This window comes from Microtus oregoni, unplaced genomic scaffold, assembly GCF_018167655.1.
Source record: "Microtus oregoni isolate MIOR12 unplaced genomic scaffold, Mior012 000014F_ref0000157, whole genome shotgun sequence".
In the NCBI taxonomy this organism is placed as follows: domain Eukaryota; kingdom Metazoa; phylum Chordata; class Mammalia; order Rodentia; family Cricetidae; genus Microtus; species Microtus oregoni.
This window is the reverse complement of record NW_024543073.1, coordinates 45,119,183-45,141,807: the sequence shown is the minus strand read 5'-3', so window position 1 is coordinate 45,141,807 and position 22,625 is coordinate 45,119,183. Positions and strand designations below refer to the sequence as shown.

Sequence of the window (22,625 nt, the reverse complement as noted above, 5' to 3'; positions counted from 1 at the left end):
CTGCTCTGCAGACTACAGGGACTCGTACTGCCAGCCACTGAGCACAAGCACTGACACCAGCAAGCATTAGCTTGCCTCTGAGTACAAGGGCTGCTACAAGGGCAGCCATATCTTATTGTGCATATAGGATTGCATACCTTGCTAGGCCCCTTGGGGCTAACAAGCTACAGACAAAATCAGAAAAAGAGTAAGTACATGCCAGCAATTTCCTTAGACAAAGATACTGTGTGTGTGATATTTTCAATTTTCATGACATTTATTTATTTTGTATGGATGTGTGCATACATGAGTGGACACAAGCACGTCACAGTGTACACGAGGCATTCAGACGATAACTTGCAGAGTCAGTTTTCTAAGCCCATCATGTGAGTTCCAGGCACTCACAGTTGTGCCTTTACCTGAATGGCCTTGCCAGTCCCACAGTGAGTCTTTATGAGCAAGGATGAGCAAGGCTGATAGGGAACTTACTGCAAACTCAAGTCAAAGTGAAGGCTGCCCAGGTCTCACTGTTCTCCACAAGGAGTGTCACCCACACTGGGAAACGCTTTTCATAAGCTAACCCGTGACTAACTTAAGCCACAGTGGGTGGCTATAAACACATAAATATACTTTACCTCATAGAGTTAGTTTCTTGGACTGTATTTCGGAACTAATCTGTTATGGTCTGCCCATTTGAGAGCATGTTGTCTCCAGGCCCGTATTAGGTAGATCAGTAAATGAGAAATACTTCCGCTCACAGACTTAATATGTCCCACAACAGGCTCGCTAAAATAGATTGGCACAAACGAGGAAACGCAGGTAGCCTAACACATGGTTCAGTCTTAAAAAGGCACTGTGCACACAACAAAGCTATCGCAAGCATTATTTTTAATGAATAAATCAACTAGGTGAGTAAATTTAGAAGAATGAAGATATTTCAAAGTAATATTCGAGCTGGGTGTGGTGCTGCCATCCTGTAATCTCAGCACTCCGGAAGCTGAGACAGGGAGACCATGACTTCAACACCAGCTAGACTACAGAATGAATTCACAGAATGAGTTCGGGGCCAGTCAAGGCACAGCAAGACCTGGTCTGGAAGAGAAGGATAAGGAAAGACAAAATTCAGAAAACAAAATGACTTTCATGGGTGACAAGGCCCTGTTCTAAAAACATTGCTGGTGTTTGCTTAACTATGCCCTCACACTTTGCAAGCAGGAATGTGTGCAAACCAATCAGGGCCATGTAAATCAACTGTGAAATAAGTACATAATCACCACTGTTCCTTGAAAGTGTAAGGCAAGGTCAGAGAGGTCCTGGGTTTACTGGAACCAATAGATCAGCAAAGGAAAAGTAACTTGACTCCAGGGCAGGAGCGGTCTGCATGCTCACAGCTGGGATGAGCACAGCTGGGAAGAATCACATTACAACAGCTTAAGCTGGCCTTGTTGCCTCTTCACCCAAGAGCACAACAACCCTAATCAAAGTGCTACACAAAAGTGCAGGTCATATGCTTGAGCCCTAGAGAGGAGGACTTAGAAACAGGACTGGGGGGCGGGGGGCTGAAATTCTTCAAGATTGGGTCTCTGGAATCCACTCCCCTTGGGGCAGGAAAGAACTAAACATGAAGAAGTAAAGCAACACAAAAGAACAAATTCAGACTATTATACCCAGTTCACAGAGTCACTCCAAAACCAACATGGAGACTGAATATAATATATAAAAGCAAAGAGCCTTTGTTCTTATTCAAGTTTGAACTCAGACTCTCCATGTGTCCAATGCATTGGATGATCAGAGAGCCCTGAGCTCATTTGGGGTAGGGTTTTTAAAATAGCAGGGGTTGGGGTAAGGGATTTTTAAGGTTCAGGATCCCTGATTGGCTAACATTTGTCTAGGAGTGCCCTGGTGAAATCAGGTGATCCTACCTACAATTGTTGGAACATAAGGAATTTCCTTTGGAATGTAGGGTACTTTCCCCTTAGATGGTTCTTTCCTGGGTGGTCCCAGCTTGTGGTCTTTTCTGGAGTCAGGTGCTGCTTTGGGATAAACTGAGACTCAGGCCTACTTTCTGGTTGGTCTCTATAGAGCCTGTCTTATACCAAGCTGCCCTGGGCCCTACACAGAGAACAGTGGCAGCGAAACAGACGTAAGATGAAGGAGAATCATGGTATCAAAGACTTAAGCCATGGAGGACAGAAGTGATTCTTGGCCACCAAACTTGGGGACCAAAAGTCATGAAGGGAACTCTTTTGCCCCTTGTGGAGAATGGAAGGTAGACTCAACGGCACTAGAGTTAAGTGAGTTTGAGGCAGACAAAAAACCCTTGAGAAAGTATATTTTGACCACATGTACAACGGTTTAAATTGGAGCCAGTCAGCTGTTTTTGGTGCTTCTAAGAATCCAACCCAAAGCAGAAAGTGCACTGGAGTTAAACGTGAAAAGGGAAGAGGGAGACAGAATCCTTTGTTGTAGCTACTACTGTTGTCCTTCCAACTAAGGGACTTGTCTGCCCTCCCCAGTGGTGAGGACAGAGGCTGAGAGCCCCATAGGTGCCGGCTTAAAAGCGGGCACAACACCCACGGCCTTTCAGCCACCACATTCCTCCCACATGCCATTAACTTTCCGGCACCCACAAAAGCATGAGTATCCCCACTGAACGAAGGAGAAAGCAAAGAAATTTGGCTACAAGTGATTGCTGAAGACAGTGACTGACAGGTGGGTTTCTCTCTCCTCCAAGTCCTCCCAGGGTGGGTCAGATTTGTTCCGACTGCCTTTATAAATGTTTCAATGAACACTATCTTCATGCATTGGATTAGCAAAGCCAACTCCCAACTGATAATGCAAAATAACCCTGAAGTGTTTCATGCCTCCCAGGTAATCCAGGAACTGAACTTTCCCTCTCCAGTTGGACTGTGATGAACTTGACCTTTCACCTCTAGCAAAGAGCTCTGAGCTGCTCGTTTAAAGTTGGTAATGAGGGCTTCATTTGCTTTCCAAGCAGTCAGAGAACCTTTTTTAAATACACCCAGGTAGCCATGACCTTCACCTGTGACTTAAAGAGTTCACCTGTGTGATACAGATCTTTGCTCAGGGGACATTCTTGAATCTCCTTTAAAGAGATCTGGACACCAGCCCCATGGATGAAATCACACACATATTCCAAATCAAAATGTTTCTATAAGTGTATTTTGAATTTAAGTGTATATTATCAAAGGAGTCTAAAATCCTTCTACCTTATAAATACTATACAATTAAAGCAATTCAACTCTATTTCCATTTGAAAAGATGCACGCTCTCCTAACCCTAAATTAGAGGAGATAAGAACCTAATGCCTCCTCGTAGCAAATGCAATGCAGCTTCCCAGGCCGCACTCAATCCACTGTGTGTATAAGGGACTTTTCTACACTAAGATAAGAAAACAATAATTTAATGAAACACGTCCCTCTAAGATGATCTCACTCTCTCTTCTGTTTTTGTGTAGTTTCTAACCTGAGCTGGGGATCTTGACGGTCTCTAAGGCAAGCAAACAAACAGAAGTACACAAGCCCCATCAGGATGCGGCCTCCTCAGTGGAGTCCTTCCTGAGCTGAGGAGGCCAGGACTGAGCATTCCGGTGGAAGCTCCACTCCAAACCCCCTCCCCAATCTCTCTTCAAACCCTGCTGCATCACATAAAGCCTGCCAAATGATGACTCCTCCCCTAGAGATGCCCAAGACCACTCCCACAGGGTATTTAAATGCCCCTCCACCCCCTCCACCATCCCCACCTCCCAAAGCAGACTTGTGGTTTTGTGGTCCCTCTTCCCCACCTCCTCTCTGGAAGGCTGGAAAATCAGCCAAAGCGTTTTACCCTTTAAACATGGGCTTTTTCTAATGTGCTTTGATTTGGTCTGATTTGGATTGCTGTGGAGCAGAGAGGCTTATGGGGTGCAGTAACTTTTCACTGAGAAACAAGGATGCTCTTTGGAACCTCCATCTGCCCCTGCATGATCAGGAAAGCCCCAGTCCTGTATCTGCAAACCCTGCCCACCCAGAGAAATCTCTGAACAAAAGGAAAGCACCAAAGAGCCCAGTTCCTTGTGCTTGGCAGCTACTGCAGCTTCCTCCCTGAAGTTGCCACCACCCAAGACCCTGCCTAAAGCAGTCAGCTTTTGATCACACTTGGGTATGAACTCAGCTTGTGGAAGACATGTCCTCACCCCTAACCTACAACTTATATAAGCCCCTGCTTTAGTCCAGGCATGCAGCTTCTCCAGCCTTCATCTCTGGGACTGGAGATCGCACCCAGGAGTTGATTTGCTCATATAAATCTGCTGTTACTTTTTCAGTTCAGCTTGACCAGCTTACGTGTATTGGCAGACAAATCTGTGATGGAGTAGAAACCTATTATCGGGGGGAACAGAAAAGCCATCAAAGGAGTCTAGCCTCCTGTCCCCTCCTGCTTTTTGGCAAGTAGGTCATAAAACCAGAGTTCACCCACTGACCTCCTTTCTTTCCCCAATATCCTCATGAAGGACATCCTTACTCCGCTCCTGGGGACAAAGAGGCAAAGAAGGTCTTCCTACAGGGACACTAAAACAAATGTGGGCCCAGCAGACCTTTGAACACATCCCCCAGCACCACCATATCTAGCTATAGCCACAATTCAATTGTGTCCTTCCCTCACTGTATGACTCTTGCTTTGGAAACATAAAAATGCAGTCTCCCGAGCCTTTGGGTCCCCATTTCTGAAGCCTCTCCCATGCCACGAAGAACTTGGGTTAAGCAAGTTTGCTATGCTTTTTCTCATCAATCTAGCTTCTGTTACAGGCCTGCAAAAAGGTGAGAAAAAGATGACTCTTCTCCGTGACACAATTCTCCTCCTTGTTCCTTATGATAAAAATGAAAATGGTGAACTGCCTGCTTAACTGAGTTCAAGCACCAAGTTCTATTTCTGAGGCTGGAAGGTGAGCACAGATGTGTATATATAAGTTTATACACCACTTGCAGACAAAACGGATTTATACTGTGAAAAAAGAGAATAGTGAGGCCCATCCAGCAGACAGTGAAACTCAGCAGGCAGGGTTGACTGAGGCAAGAAAAACTCAAGATCACTACTCTAACTGTCTGGTCAGTACTCATGCAACTGGTGCATACAATTTATCTTGGGGTGGGGGGGAGGGTGGCAGGAAAATCTAATAGCATGCCTACAGGTAGCCTATTTTGCGGGGGGGGGGGGGAGGGGGGGAGGCTACTGCAGTGTTCCAATTACCAGGGTAAGCTCCTCCCAACTTGCCCTGGCCTTATCCACTTCTGAATGGAGCCAATGAAAGTCAGAAGGTCGTGGTCAGACAGATGCCACCCCAGACTACTATACCCAGCAAAACTTTAAATCACCATACATGGACAAAACAAGATATTCCATGACAGAACCAGATTTAAACAATACTTAGCCACAAACCTAGCCCTACACAAAGTACTAGGAAAAAAAAAAGAACACCAACCCAAGGAAGCTAGCTACAGCCACTAAAACACAGACATAGATGATTTCACGGCAGCAAATCCCAAAGAAGGGAAAAACACACAAATTAACATCACCAACAACGAAAACTAAATTGCCACTAAAACACAGACATAGATGATTTCACGGCAGCAAATCCCAAAGAAGGGAAAAACACACAAATTAACATCACCAACAACGAAAACTAAATTAATAGGAGATAGCAAACACTGGTCATTAATATCCCTTAATATAAATGGACTCAACTCAACCTAAAAAAGACACAGGCTAACAGTACAAAAGCAGAACCCATCCATACACTGCATACAAGAAACACATCTCAACCTGAAAGGCAGATATCGCCTCAGAATAAAGGGGTGGGAAAAATAATTTTCCAATAAAATGGACCTAAGAACAAGTTGGTGTAGCTACACTGATATCTAACAAAATAGACTTCAAATTAAAAGCAATCAAAAGAGACAAAGAAGGACATTTCATAATAGTCACAAGAAAAATCCATTAAGAGGAAATCTCAATACTGAACATCTATGCCCCAAATACAAGGGCACCCTCATATGTAAAATAAATACTACTAAAGCTTAAACCACACATGAAACCCTACACACTAATAGTGGGAGATTTCAAGACCCTACTCTCACCACTGGACAGGTCTGTCAGAAAGAAAATTAACAGAGAAATCAGGGAACTAACAAATGTTATGACTCAAATGGACTTAACAAACATAAAAGAATATACCTTCTCAGCACCTCATGGAACCTTCTCAAAAATTGACCACATACTAGGTAACAAAGGAAAACTCAGTATCTTATAGAATCACCATGGATTAAAGTAAAATTCAACAGTAATACTAATTCCAGAAAGGCCACAAACACATGGAAATTAAGAATGCTGAACTAAATCACCTATGGCTCAAGGAAGAAATAAAAAAAGAAATTAAAGCCTTTCTAAAATTCAAAGAAAATGACCACACAACATAACGAAATTTATAGGACACACTAAAAGTAGTGCTAAGAGGAAAGTTCATAGCACTAAATGCCTACATAAAGAAGCTGGAAAAATGCTACACTACTGAGTTAACAGAACACCTGAAAACTCTACAACAAAAAGAAGCAAACTCGCCCAGGAAGTCAAGATGTCAGGAAATAATCAAATTGAGAGCTGAAATCAACAAAATAGAAACAAAGAAAACAGTACAAAGAATCAATGAGACAAATAGTTGGTTCTTCAACAAAATTCAACAAAATAGATAGACCTTTATCCAAACTAACCAAGAGGCAGAGAGAGAATATCCAAATTAATAAAATCCGAAATCGGGGGACATAACAACAGACAGAGTGGAAAACCAAAGACGCATTAAGGGGTCATATTTCAAAAACCTGTACTTTACAAAATTGGGACGCTTAAGGGAAATGGACAATTTTCTAGATAAATATCACCAAAATTAAATCAAGACAAGATAAGCAAATTAAATAGACCTATAACTGCTAAAGAAATAGAAACAATCATCAAAAGTTTCCCAACCAAAAAAAAAATAATAATAATTTCAGAGAGGAATTCTACAAGATTCTTAAAGAAGAACTAATACCAATACTCCTCAAATTGTTCCACACAAGAGAAACAGAAGGAATATTGCTAAAGTCTTTTTATGAGGTTACAATTACCCTGATACCCAAACCACACAAAGACACAACTAAGAAATGGAATCAATAAGAAAGAGAATTACAGACCAATCTCACTCATGAAAATTGATGCAAAAATATTAAATAAAATACTGGCAAATCGAATCCAAGAACACATCAGAAAAATCATTCACTATGAACAAGTGGTAGACGAATATGCTTCATCCCAGAGATGCAGGGACTGTACAACATACAAAAATCTGTCAATGTAATCCACCATATAAACAAACTGAAAAAAAAACACACACATGATCATCTCATTAGAAGCTGAAAAAGCCTTTAACAAAACACAACATCCCTTCATGATATAGGTATTGGAGAAAGCAGGGATAATAGGAACATACCTAAACCTAATTAAGGCGATATAGAGCAAGCCAACAGCCAACATCAAACTAAATGGACAGAAACTCAAAGTGATCCCACTGAAATCAGGAACATGACAAGGTTGTCCACTCTCTCTATATCTATTCAATATAGTACTTAAGATTGTAGCTAGAGCAATAAGACAACAAAACAAGATAAAGGGGATACAAATCGGAAAAGAAGTCAAACACTCACTATTTGCTGATGAAACAGTCACTACTTGTGACTCCAAAATTTCTACCAAAGATATTCTACAGCTCATAAACACCTTCATAATAGCCGGGCGGTGGTGGCGCACGCCTTTAATCCCAGCACTCGGGAGGCAGAGGCAGGTGGATCTCTGTGAGTTCGAGGCCAGCCTGGTCTACAAGAGCTAGTTCCAGGACAGGAACCAAAAGCTACAGAGAAACCCTGTCTCGAAAAATCAAAAAAAAAAAAAACACCTTCATAATACACCTTGTATCAGGATACAAGATTAACTCGAAAAAGTGAGTAGCCCTCCTTTACACAGATGATAAGTGGGCTGAAAAAGAAATCAGAGAAACATCACACTTCACAATAACCACAAATAACATAAAATAACTTGGAGTAACTCTAATCAAACAAGTGAAAAACTTGTATAACAAGAACTTTATGTCTTTGAAAAAAGAAATTGAAGACACCAGAAAATGGAAAAATCTCCTATGCTCTTGGGACACAGTAAAAATGGCAAAAATAACAAAAAGAATTACAGATTCAATGTAATGCCCATCAAAATCCTCGCAAAAGTCTTCACAGACCTCGAAAGAACAATACTCAACTTCATACAGAAAAACAAAAAATCCAGAAATGCCAAAACAATCCTGAACAAAATAGGAACTTCTGGAGGCATCACAATCCCTAACTTAAAACTACTACACAGCTACAGTACTGAAAATAGCCTGGTATTGGTATAAGAACAGACAGAAAGACCAATGGAATCGAATCAAAAACCCAGATATCAATCCACACACCTACAAACACCTCATTTTTGACAAAGAAGAAAAAAATATAAAATGAAAAAAAGAAAGCCTATTCAACAAACGGTGCTGGCAAAGCTGCATCTCAGCATGTAGAAAAATGAAAATAGATCCATATCTATCACCATGTACAAAACTCAAGTCCAAATAAATCAAAGACCTCAACATAAAACCAACCACAATGAATGTCATAGTGGGAAGTACACTTGAATGCATTAGCACAGGAGACCATTTCCTAAATAGAACCCCAGTAGCACAGACACTGACAGAAACAATTAATAAATGGGACCTCCTGAAACTGAAAAGCTTCTGTAAAGGACATGGTCAACAAGACAAACTGGCAGCCTACTAAATGGGAAAAAAAACTTCACCAATCCTACATCAGAGGGTTAATCTCCAAAATATACAAAGAACTCAAGAAATTGGTAATCAAAAGAACAAATAATCCAATAAAAAAATGGGGTACAGACCTAAACAGAGACCTCTCAAAAGAAGAATCTAAAATGGCTGAAAGACACTTAAGGAAATGCTCAACATCCTTAGCCATCAGAGAAATGCAAATCAAAACAGATCTGAGATTTCCATCTTACACCTATAAGAATGGCCAAGATCAAAAACACTGATGACAGCTTATGCTGGAGAGGTTGTGGGGAAAAGGGAACACTTCTGCTTTGCTGGTGGGAGTGCAAACTGGTACAATCCCTCTGGATGTCAGTATGGTGATTTATCAGAAAATTAGGAAACAACCTTCCTCAAGACCCAGCAATACCACTTTTGGGTATATATCCAAAGGATGCTCAATCATGCCACAAGGACATGTCCTCAACTATGTTCATAGCAGCATTGTTTGTTATAGCCAGAACCTGGAAACAACCTAAATGCCCCTCAACAGAAGAATGGATAAGGAAAATGTGGTACATTTATACAATGGAATACTATACAACAGAAAAAAAATAATGACATTTTGGAATTTGTGAGCAAATGGATGGAACTAGTAACTATCATATTGAGTGAGGTAACCCAGATCCAGAAGGACAAATATCATACATACTCACTTGTAAACAGCTTTTAGACATTAAAAAAAAAGCCTATAATTCACAATCCCAGAGAACCTAGAAAACAAAGAGGACCCTAAGACATACTTAGATCTAATCTTCATGGAAAGGATAAAAATGAAGACAGAGAGTAAAAATAAATCCTACACTAGCTCAGAATTGAGTGTAATAAAAGGTTATTTATTTAGGGGTAGAATCACAGATCACAATCCTCTGCTGGAATGGGGAACAGCAACTGAATACCGCAGCCAGAAAAGAGGCTGGACGCAAGGTTTACATGAGCATATATAGTATACGAGGCCACGGCCAAGTGGGTGGGTAACTTAAAGGCTACTGGCAGTAGGAATCCTACAGCAGAAAAAGACAAGATCTCCTGAATAAATTGGGAGCATGGGAACCATGGGAAAGGGTAGAAGGGGAGGGGAGAAGAAGGGAGGTTATCAAAGAAAAATATATAGTTCAAGAAAAACAATTTTTAAAAAAGAAATAATTAATAGGGGCTGGAGAGATGGCTCAGAGGTTATGAATACTGACTGCTCTTCCAGGGGATCCGGGTTTAATTCCCAGCACCCACATGGAAGCTCACAACTGTCTCTAACTCTTGTTCCAGAGGATCTGGCACCTTTACACAGACATACATGTAGGCAAAACACCAATGCACATAAAACATAAAATAAAAAAGAAATAATCTTAAATGGAAGGCATATAAATAACTGAAAACTATGTTCCCCCAAGGCATCTAACAACGTTGCAGAGAGAAGCACTGTGGGAAGTGGCACTGCTAGGGCTGCAGCGTGCACACTCAGGAGCACACTGCTGTCACAGGGGACCCGGCTTCAGTTCCCAGCGTGCACACTCAGGAGCACACTGCTGTCACAGGGGACCCGGCTTCAGTTCCCAGCGTGCACACTCAGGAGCACACTGCTGTCACAGGGGACCCGGCTTCAGTTCCCAGCGTGCACACTCAGGAGCACACTGCTGTCACAGGGGACCCGGCTTCAGTTCCCAATATCCAGTGGCAATTTACAGCTCTATAGAACTCCAGGCAGCACTGCCAGCCTCAGTAAGGAGAGTTCAGTCTGTGGTTTTCAGATATCAGTTTCCCCCTTCCCACCCTATGTTATGGCTGCTGAAAACTCTGTATTCCGTGCAAATGTTGTTCCGACCAGACAAGAGCACCTCCAGACTTCCCTGTTAAACCGTTAGGAGTACAAATTATGAGCAAGGAATAAATGTGCGCAAGTGTGAGTAAATGTGTAGGCTTTACTACCGAGACTTGGGAATCTTAGGAATCCCATCATACCCTAGCATCCTAGGCTAGCACTCCCTAAAACCCGATCCCACCCAGCAGTACTCTCCATGAGCAACACTATGTTCTCCACTGCTCAGTCCAAACCTCTGGAATCAGTCTGGACCCTCATTTTCCCTTGAGTCACATGTACACATCAGCACATCATATGCCATCAAAACACAGCAGAATCCAAACACCTTTTCCTGTCTTTACCATCTTGCATGTCACACTGATAGAAGTGAAAGGCAAGACACAAGACTGGGGACAATGTTGACAGTGATATAGAGTTGAAGAGCTCTATATCAAAACACATAAATTTCTCAATGCTTATAGGAAAGCAAACCATTCAATTCTAAAAAATGAGCCAAAGATTTAAAAAGCACTTTGGCCAAGAAGACATTTAGACAGAGGGTGAATAAGCACAATTAAGATACTGAACACTATTAGTCACTAGGATATGCAAATTTAATTAAAACCATAATGAGAAAACATTATGGATATATAAGAATGTTAAAAATTTAAAGCTAACAAGATTGAGTGATGACCAGGTTGCAGAACATTTGCATGTAAAACAATACAACTACTTTGGAAATTTCTATCAACAGTTAAACCTCCATTTTGATATAGAAAGAGTTTTGTGCAGTGTTAGAAACTATCCACTTCAGAAACTATGAACAGGATATAAACTATATAAAGATGACACTTTTTGATCCAAAGGCAATAAAAAAATCAAAGGACCCAACTATTCCACTAATATATTAAATAGCAGTGCATGTCCGGTTAAAAAGTGTGCATGAGGCCAGGCTGTGGTGGCACACACCTTTAATCCCAGCACTCGGAAGGCAAGTCTGCAGTCACTACTGTTGGAAAGGCAAAGGCAGAAGGATCACTTGAGCCCGTGGGCTCAAGGCCAGGCTGGGCAACATAGCAAGACCCCATCTCCAAAGAACAAAAGGTAAAGTGAGTGTACCCCCCAGAATTTACTCACTGGAAACTTAACCTCTGACACAGCGTCTCTCGATCTGTGGGTTGTGAGCGACCCCTTTGGGGTTAATCGGCCCTTTCACAGGGGTTGTCGAAGACCACCCTCCATATCAGATATTTATATTACAATCCACAACAGAAGAAAAACGACAGTGACGAAGTAGCAATGAAAATATTTTATGGTTGGAGGGTCATGAAAACACGCAGAACCATATTAAAGGAAAGGTTGAGAACCACTTCTCTAACACTGGGTGCTGCATCCTAAGGAGAGGTGCAGGGGAGATTCGCCCTCAAGAATAAATTAATTCTAAATAAAAAGGGGCTTAAGGCTATGAGGTCCTTCTACTGCTCTCTTCCCCCTTCACCCAGGCGATGGATGGTACACCAAGGAAGAGCTCAGCAAATGCAGGTCTCCACCCCGGAATTCCCTACCCCCCGGCTGAAAACAAGAGATCTCTGCTCTTCACAATTACCAACTTCAGGACTCTGAGAGTGGCACAGAGTGGACACAGGAGGCGAGGGGATGCTCATAACTGCAGTCTAGCTGTTCCTCTTAAGGAAACTGCATTCAAAAAAGTGAGATACACAATATCTTAGAGCGAATTAACTCAGGCTCTAAATTAGATATACCAAACTGAGTGGCAAATAAAATGCTCAAGTGAGCATTCCTACTTCATTCCATTCCTGCTCCAAGATGCTAAACAGTGCTAGAAAAAATATGCAACCATGATGCCTGTCTTCACTTTAAATGATGGTTTCACAGACATAGGGAGAGGATAGACAGACAAATGGCAAGTAAATGATACATAGATGAATAAATAGATAATAGCTAGATAATAAATATTGATTCAAAAATGATAAGTAGGTAGATAGGTAAATGATACAAGGATCATATCATAAATTAGATAGTAGATATTAATGAATAATTTATAGATAGGTGATAAATAGTGTATAATTGGGCACATCAATGACAGACTGATGACAGATATGATCGATAGATATCATCTAGATGATAGATATGTGTAGAGTTTATCACATGTAGTAAGATTAACATAGCTATTTTTTAAAAGAATGCAGCAGACATTCCGTTAGGTGTTTTTTAGAAGCAGTAAGTGGATGGAAACTATAGGATGTGCTAAGGAAGCAGAACCCTAGGGATGAATGGGAAACACTATTCCAGCTCCCCAAGATGACTTTTTTCACATAAAAATGGAGGGCGAAAGGAAGGTCCTTTAGGATAACTTTTCGGGGCCTTTCAACTGAGGAAGGAGCTTCTGAACAGCTGTAAGTGAACTCTTGCACAGTTGGGGAATTTCTTTGAACTCATCCTAGAAATGTGGTCTTATTTCTTATTTGATATCATCTATATTTATAAACATACTTAACCCAATAATTCAATTTATCTTTTTTTTAGGAAGTGGCCACAGCCTTGAGTCAGTGAGTTTGGACTCTGCCCTTCATCAGCTTCCCACTGAGCTAGGAAGGTCACCATCTCCATTTCACTCCTCTCTCTTGCGTTCATTAGAAACTCTAGTTCCACACATCACCAGTTTCAGCCTCGGTGCATGCAAACAGCCATGTTGTTCATAAGCAGCTCACAGAAGTTCTCTACAATGATTGAGCCACACAGAAGCACAGCGCACACTTGTGTTTAGATAAGGTTATATCCCCATGACTCACCTCATTTCCACCAACTGCCTTGGTTAAAATCACAGCGGAAGACACAGGGGGAGGCATGCAACCTACTGTCTGCAAACTGAAAAATAAAAGAAAATCCAGTTGTAAATAGTTCCTTATTTCCAGTTATAAATCAAAGATAACAGCGTTCGTCGGTATACTCTCCGTGTTGAGCTGAGACACTACGGGACAACATGGATCAGAAGATACGGCAAATGTGTGGGCCCTGAGAGCTCCTGACATTATACAGGCTTACATGGTTTTATTTTTTAACTTATTTAAACTTTGAAGGGCTGGGGTTTAGTTCAGCTGGCAGAGTGCTTGTTTAACATGCACAGTGCCCTGGTGTCATCCTTTGCACACATCAAATACAGTAGGTCTATGATCCATCCCAGCACTGCGCGCGCGCGCGCACACACACACACACATACACACACACACACAACTTTGATTACGGAGTTCAAAAAACAAGCAGGCTATAGTGAGATCACTGAACGATAATTAAAATAGATACTAAAATCTTGGGTTATTGCCATAGATCTCTCCCCGTGGAACTAGTACAACAGTACACACCTGTGTTCACAGCTCAGCGGAAGGTGGGGCAGAAGGAACACAAGCTCAAAGACAATATAGGCAACACAAAGAACCTCTGTCCCAAAAGAAAATCTTCCTTGTATTTTTATAGACGATCTTTTGGTAACAAATGAAGCCTAAAGATGACATCTAATGCTCAAAAATATTTGATAAAACAGAAGTTTTAATTTTACAATTCTCAACTTTCATCATATAAACAACATTCTCATGTTGTAAAGTCATGTTGGAGGCAGTAATACTATCTCACACTTCTTGAGTTCAGACCCAGAGTGACTTCCCATAGCTACTTCATATGTTTTTATTAAATAAGGCTCATATGTCCATGGTCATGACAGTGAGCCTATCCTCTCAGTTAGTGTAGAGAATAAGCTGTGTGCCAGGAAAGCCAAACTACGGGCAGTAAATCTAAGGACTAAACTGAAGACCATTCTGCAGTATTTGAACAGAACATGGTCTCACCAGAAGGAAAGTTCATCAAGGACACAGCACACAAACACTGTCAGGAGAAGCCAGCCTGGGCAACAAATTGAGGCCTGTCACTCAAATAAAGTAAGAACAAGGATCTGGGAAGATTTGTTTTGGTTGTTTGTTTGGTTAGTGGGCTGGTTTTCTGAGACCTGACCTGGCTTGAACTCACCATGTAACCGAGGATAGCCTGAGCCTGGAATTCCCACTCTTCCTGCTGTAGCCTCCCTAGTGCTGTGCCAGCAGAACATATCCAGCTGATATTAACCCTTATTACTAATGATAACCCTGAGAAATACAACAGCGCTTCAGAAGAAGGTTCCGTCCGTCACTGCTGAGTGGTTCTAACCCGACTCTGCTACCCACATTTCCCTACCATGATTCTGAGGTAGAGCCTGTTTTCCTTCCAACTAACTCAACTACCTCAACTACCTCAACTAACTCAACTACCATGATTCTGAGGTAGAGCCTGTCCTCCTTCCAACTAACTCAACTACCTCAACTACCTCAACTAACTCAACTACCATGATTCTGAGGTAGAGCCTGTCCTCCTTCCAACTAACTCAACTAACTCAACTACCATGATTCTGAGGTAGAGCCTGTCCTCCTTCCAACTAACTCAACTGACTAGTTTCTACTGTCACCTTAACAAAACCTTGGAAAAAGGAACCTCAATCAAGGGAATGTCTGAATATGGTTGGCCAATAACATGGTCTGTGAGGCATTTTCTTGATTACTACATGATATAGGCGAACCTAACACTCTGTGGGCAGCACCACAAGTGGGCCTGGGTTGTTTAAGAAAGGTAAGGCACAGAGAGCAAGCCAGCAAGCAATACAAGCAATGTTCTTCCATGGTCCCTGCTTCAGTGCCTGCCTCCAGGCTCCTGCCTTGAGCTCCCGCTTTCATTTCCCACAGTAAAGGACTCTTACCTGATGTATATGAAATGAACCCTTCCAAAGATGCTACTGGTCACAGAGCTTGTCCCAGCAACCGAAGAGCAACCCAGAACATAAACGTGCTAGGGAGGCCACGGGAGACCAAAAGGAGCTGAGAAGAGATTACTCTAGATGAGGGACAGCAAGTGTGGGTCCCTTTTACATTCTGGCGGGAGTCGCACGACCTAATTTTACCTTGTCACAGATGACAGGTGCTACTCTCCTCATAAAAACATCAGGTGCCATCAGAACGCTCTTTCTGAGGACCACCTCTGAGAACCCGAGTCTCTCAGCTTCACACTTTTGTAAGCGGTCTCTTATCTACAACCTCAAGCCCCAGATTCTTCAGCCCGGTACTAAAAGACTCTGCTGGGATGACCCTAAAGAAATCTTATATCTCTCACTAATGCCTCATTTTGTAGCCCGCTACTCTAGGCAGACACAAACCTTGTTGAGCACCATTCTTCGTGTGTCTGTGTGTGTGTGTGTATCCCACACATATAGCATATATATGTTGCATGTATTCAATTGGATTGGGAGTTCCCCGAAGAAAAATAAAAACATCTTCCTACTCGTTGCATGCCCCACACACAGCGGATGCTCAGTATTTCCTGACTCGTAGTACACAGAATTACATCACTGCTCTGAAAAGAAGTCGTCTTATTTATGTGGCATTTTACCTCCCCTCGTGAGAGGCAGTGCTCCTTCTCTGAAGTGCAGTATGGTGAAAAGTGCACTCCTGACCTCCCTTCCTACTTCTAGGCCACGGGTGTCCCCAAGTTGCCATTCACGCGGTGGCTCAACCCTGAAGCCTCAATCTCCTGGTGACGGCCACAGCCTCCCCAGAGGTCACAGAAACTCGAAGTTCCAATCAGTCCCACCACACTCATCTCTCCATCGCGCTTCCACATTCCACTAGCCTCCACACTTGTTCCCCTGGCTTCGTCTCAAGCCCCCTACTATCCACATCACGACCAAGAATCCCATGCAAGCAGGCCTCGCATCCCTCACTGCACCCCATGAAGCAGCTTCCTGCAGCTTCCAGATAAGTCCTCAACACAGTGCTCTCCAAATACGGCCGCCCTCTGCCACATGACCAGGACATGCCCACTGGCCTGCTTTGCTGAACCTGTCTACAAACTCCCTGGGCTTGTTTCCGCCTCAGTGCCTTTGTACATTGCTTCCTTTCCCAAGAATATTCTCTCCAAGAACTCTGGGAAGAATGAGAGTTCCTCAAAAGCCTGGTCACCCAATCCCACTGCACACCTTTCCTCTGACGTCACTCGTTTTCATTGTGTCCATCCTGCTGCCTGTTGATGTCTACTCTGAGTATCTCTCACCTCTGGGCAATTCACCAGCACATGACCACTTTTGTCTGCTATACTTTCTCTAACTTCAAAAATAATCCCCAGCACACAGCAGGGCTAAATGGATAACAAAGAAATCATGCCATGAATGGAAAGATTTGATACAGTCAACGTCATTATTAAGGATGTGGTTAAGGTGTGACTGTCCTCAATTTATACAGAGAAAAGCAGATTTAAACTATGAGATAACTTTACTGAAAGTCGTAGAGTGTCAGGGGTAGGCTCAGAGGACAACCTCTATAACATGATGCTCAAGTGAGGTTAATTTTAAACTATTCTAATTAATTTTTCAATTGTTCAGTTCTTTCCATTAAACATGGTAACATTTGTCATGAAAGAAACGATTCTAATGAATCTACTGCTAAATTAACTAAAACAACAACAGAGTAAATGAAAAATTAAACATCTGTGGCACACATATCCTTTTATTGTATGATTTAAAAATGGGCACTGCACTCAGCCACGGTAGTCCATGCTTGGAAAGATACAGATGGCCAAGGTAAGGCCCAGCGGACAGCCTACATTCCCATGCAGACTGATCTGGAGGCCTCCAGTGTCTTCCGCTGTTCACTCTGTGAAGCAGCGGGGTGCATGTGTTTGTGCAGGCCCAGAGAGCATAGGAGAGCAGCAGCTACAATACTCTCAATCTCCATGTTCTTCCCTTGAGACTGGAACTAAACTGGTGGCCAGCAAGCCTATAAAACCTCCTGTCTCCAAAGCCCTGGGGTTCTAGGCATGCTCAGGTCCTCAAGCGTGCACTCCTCAACACTGAGCCAGCCCCCTAGGTCCTCTCCTACTGGTTTTATACACTCAGAAAGTCTACATTCTGGAACCTTAAAATAGGCACAGGGATCTACTTTAAGATTCTGTTAAACAATTCCTTACTGAACCTCTGATGAAACGCTATTGTTTTAACAGCTAGTATTTATTTTTTCTAATTTATTTATTTTTATGAGCACTGGTATTTTGCCTGAAGGTATGTCTGTGTGAGGGTGTCAAATTTTGAAGTTACAGAAAGCTGTCAGCTGCCATGTGGGTGCTAGGAATTGAACCCAAGTCCTCTGGAAGAGCAGCCAGTGATTTCAACCCCTGAGCCATCTCCCCCAGACAGAATTTAAAAAGTGGTCTCCTTTCCTTATAACCACACAAGTCCTTTTGTTTGCAGTTGCCATGGAAACAATAATGTTACTAGAGCTGCCCCATTAAAAGAATACCCATCAAAAGGTTTAAACATACCCTTTTAAAAGCCATTCATTGATGGGCGTGACTGATAGAAGCTGAAGAAAGAGCCATATTGTTGCTGGGAAGAAGGCTAGTGTGAAGGTCTGGATGAAAAGATGCAGCTTCAAATGCACCAGCGCACTGGTCAGCTCCTGCAGAGAGAAGGACATAGGGTAAGAAAAGAAATTCCACAGAGAGAGCTCTAGTAAAGCAACGTCACAGGCCTTAGCTTCCAATGCTGAATTGTTTCAAATCTTAGATCTTTACATGTATAAGAAAGGGGCTGTGAGAGAGGAAGAATAATGATAATTATAAAATAGCTTCATATAAAATCTCTGAGCTATCTAATTTCCTGTGAATACATAATATGCTCTAAGAATTCAGATCTGTACATTTCTGAACAAGAGTAAAAGCAAACCAGCATTGGAGTGGTAGAAATTCAAGGACTGTTGATGATATAAATAAAACACATGTTTACCTACATTAAACAATTACCTTAAACTGGGCAGTGGTGGCATATACCTTTAATTCCAGTACTCTGGAGGCAGAGGCAAGCAGATCTCTAAGTTCAAGGCCAGCCTGGTCCACAGAATGAGTTCCAGGATAGCCAGGGATACACAGAAAAATCCTGTCTTGAAAAACAAAACAAAACAAAAATATCTTTAAAATGTTCATAAGACTTATCACACTTTAGTCAAATATACTAATCTCTATTCATTGTATGAAATTTACCAGGCTTTGATTTGGGAAGATGTCACCAAATCTACAAATAATAATTTCTAAACCATATTCGCTTAGATAACAGTTTATAATTCCAAGGAATTCCGTCCCCTACTGACCACTCACTGCAGTTCCTATTGTTAACAGCTTTCTGTGAAATAGCCATATGCCTGGAGCTAGGATAACCTAAGTACTCTGCTATCTCATTATTAGGACAGTATAATGGCCAGGAGGATAGTAACACCTGGCTGCACTGCTGAGACCACCTACACGGTGAGGACCTGATCAAGTCCACTCCTGGCACACTACCAACCAAATCCAGGTCTGTTCCTACCATGGTATCACAAGCTGCCCCAGGAGGGATAAGAAATGCACGCTCAAGATTGGGCACTTTCAGAATGGAGCAGCCATAGACAGAAAGGCATGTCAGGTTGGAGGTATAACTCAGTTGGAGAAGTGCTTGCCTAGCATGCATAAGCACTAAGTTTGATTCCCAGAACCACATAAACCAGGTACAATGGCACACACCTGTAATTCTAATACTTGAGAAGCTGAGGAAGAAAAATCGTTAAGTTCTCTTGAAGACCAGGCTGGCCTTGAATTCACAGAGATCTGCCTGCCTCTGCCTCCCAAGAGCTAGGATTAAAGGCATGTGCCACCACCGCCTGGCTAGATGATAAATTCAAAGCCATCCTCAGCTACTTAGTGAATTTGAGATTAACCTGAGCTATATGAAACCCTGTCATAGAACAAAACAAAACAAAACTACATATTAAACATGTTATGAATTGCACAGCCAGAAAACACAGAATAGTTAGCGCTGCGATACAAATAGGTGGTGGCGCACGCCTTTAATCCCAGCACTCGGGAGGCAGAGGCAGGCGGATCTCTGGGAGTTCGAGGCCAGCCTGGTCTACAAGAGCTAGTTCCATGACAGGCTCCAATGCTTCATAGAAACCCTGTCTCGAAAAACAAATATAGATAGATAGATAGATAGATAGACAGACAGACAGACATATAGCTATTTACTAACATATGCATCTATATTTACTTTATATGGTTATTCTGCTGAAACCCAACACATTTAGGAAACAGTAGGATCAGATGTGGTGGCACACACTTTTAATCCCTTAGAGGGAATTAAATACTTAGAAAGCAGAAACAGGACAATCTCTGTGAGTTTGAAGCCACCCTGATCGACATAGTGAGTTCCAGACTAGCCTCAAAAAATAAACAAGGGCCAGAGAGATGGCTCAGCAGTTAAGTGCACTGGCTGTTCTTCCCAAGGACCTGAGTTCAATTCCCAGCAACCACATGGTGGCTTACAACCATCCATAATGAGATCTGGTGCCCTCGTCTGCCCTGCAGGTATACATGCAGACAGAACACTGCATACATAAGAAGTAAATAAATAAATAAATAAATAAATCTTTAAAAAATAAATAAACAAACAAATGAATAAAAAGAAAAAATGGTAGCCGGGCGATGGTGGCGCACACCTTTAATCCCAGCACTTGGGAGGCAGAGGCAGGCGGATCTCTGTGAGTTCGAGACCAGCCTGGTCTACAGAGCGAGTTCCAGGACAGGCTCCAAAGCCACAGAGAAACCCTGTCTCAAAAAACCAAAAAAAAAAAAAAGAAAGAAAAAATGGTAGAAAGTCATACACTTTTTAAAAGTCAGACAACAAAATTAAACAAACAATAAAAAAAAAATAAGCAAGGGCCAGGAAGACAGCTCACCAGGTAAAGACATTTGCTGTACATGCCTGGGGTTCTGGATCATGGTGGACAGACAGAATCAACTTCCAAAGCTGTCCTGACTTCCAAGCACACACACATGCACCCCCCAACATACATCAGGAATCACCCGTAAGACAAAGGGTTGCAAGCAGTCACACACTCACCAGTTTTAATGTGCACATTTCAAAATGTGCAACAGACCCTCAGCCTCAGAGGCACAGCTACCTGGTCATCTGTAACAGCAGGCTAGCGCAGACTCATCCGCTCTCCCGTTAGCGCCCACCTCTGCCTCCCCATGAGGAGTCGCACCAATTCCTCTTTAGTCCAAGATGTCTTTGAAAGTATGGAATGTTCTGATAATCTGGGACCATCAGTCCCACTATTACCACACTAGGTCCTTTGATGGACCCAAAAGAAAACAACACTTGTAAAGTGAATTAGAATCTTCAAAGTTACATCATTAAGAAATCTGACACCAGCCATGCATGGTGGCACACACCTTTAATCCCAGCACTTGTGGGGCAGAAGCAGGTGGATCTTTGTGAGTTCGAGGCCAGCCTGCTCTACAAGAACTAATTCCAGGATACACCAAAGCTACAGAGAAACCCTGTTTTCAAATAAAAAAAAAAAAAAACAACACTATAAATCAAAGCTGAGTAGGACAAACTAAAATGCTTTCAAATAAACTCAAGTCAATAATTTACTATCTCCAGTGAACAAAAATGCACTATTCTAGGACCAAATAAGATAGAACATAATAATCATAAAAATCATAGATCCAGTTAAAATTAATTTAGGATTATTAAGTAAAAAATAAATTACAAAACTGTTACTTCCCACTGACCCTGGCCCTGAAGCAGCAGCCTTAGAGACGGCCTAGCGTTATTCCCAATGCAATCTAAGTTAAATGGCTTCTGAAAATGACTGTTGTACTGGTTTGAAAAGGGTCTTTGATGGAGGGAATGGCTTTGATGGCCACTCATATACCACAATAAAATACAGGATCAAAGCAATCCATCATTACATCCAAATTAGCCGGGTAACTCTGAAGGCTTCCTAGGTGCTGACAGGAGTTGGTCCTTAGAGAAATGCTGATAGCTGTGACATTCTTCCTTCATCAACTCTTGCAACCCACGAAGTTGGCTGCTTTACAGAATAACATTAAATAAGAAGCTGAGGAGTAAGAGACATGAAGTCTCTTGCCAGATATCCCATGGCATAAATAACAGCTGTCGCCATTAAACAGACACCAGGGGACGCAGTTAGAGCCATGTCCCGAGCAGAGGACGGGGGTGAGGCAGCTGCTCCACAAAGCATAGCCAAGGCCAGCAGGAAGACCTCAAGTCACATCCGACCTGCACCTCATCATGGCAAACACCATTCTGCATCACGTGCCCACATTTAGAACCAACTGTAGAACCCGGGTGCTCAAAGAAAAAGCCTACTCCCTCTAACAATGGTTACCTCGAGTCAATAACATTTCTAGCGGGCCTACAGTTAGCAGAACAGGAAAACAATCCTGCTTCGGTCATTTCCAGGAAGGCAATCCATCAATGAGGGTATTTAGAATTGCTGGGATGTAATTCATCAGTTATAAACACTACACACTAACACTGCATATATCAAAAATACCCCAATGAGATTTATAACAGCCTAATAACTACTGAATGAAAAAATTAACAAAATCGGTCCTCCATGTTGTTAACAGGGGGACCTAAGAAGGAGGTAACAGACTTTAGTCTGTCTGAGTTTGCTTTCTATTGCTGTGATAAACACTGTGAGCAAGGCAACATGGGAAGGAAAAGGTTACTTCATCCTATGCGTCCATGTTACAGGTCATCATGAGGGAATTTAGGGAAAGCTTAACCAGGAACCGGGAGCAGGAACTGAGCAGAGACCAGTGCTGCTTACTGGCGTGCTCCCCAACGCTTGCTCGGCCTGCTTTCTTACATCATCCATGCAGAGGTGGCACCACCCACAGTGGGTGGGCCTTCCCACATTAATCACTAATCAAGAAAATGCCACCTCCCCCCAGACTTGCCAACAAGCAGCACAATGG

At 42.3% G+C, this 22,625-nt stretch overlaps 1 protein-coding gene across 7 annotated transcripts in view; it reads right to left on the bottom strand.

Moving 5' to 3' along the window:
* The window catches only part of Slc10a7 (solute carrier family 10 member 7), a 225,644-nt gene that overhangs the window by 191,584 nt on the left and 11,435 nt on the right, over nt 1–22,625 (bottom strand). For 5 of the 7 annotated variants that reach the window (XM_041663234.1, XM_041663232.1, XM_041663235.1 and 2 more), the window contains exons 3-4: nt 18,123–18,259; nt 13,526–13,601 (exon numbers count right to left, since the gene is read on the bottom strand). In XM_041663234.1, coding sequence (XP_041519168.1) covers nt 13,526–13,601; nt 18,123–18,259 — 213 coding nt within the window. Of the gene's footprint in view, nt 1–896; nt 1,072–13,525; nt 13,602–18,122; nt 18,260–22,625 lie in introns of those variants that run through there. The other 2 variants (XM_041663237.1, XM_041663239.1) reach the window with 2 other exon arrangements.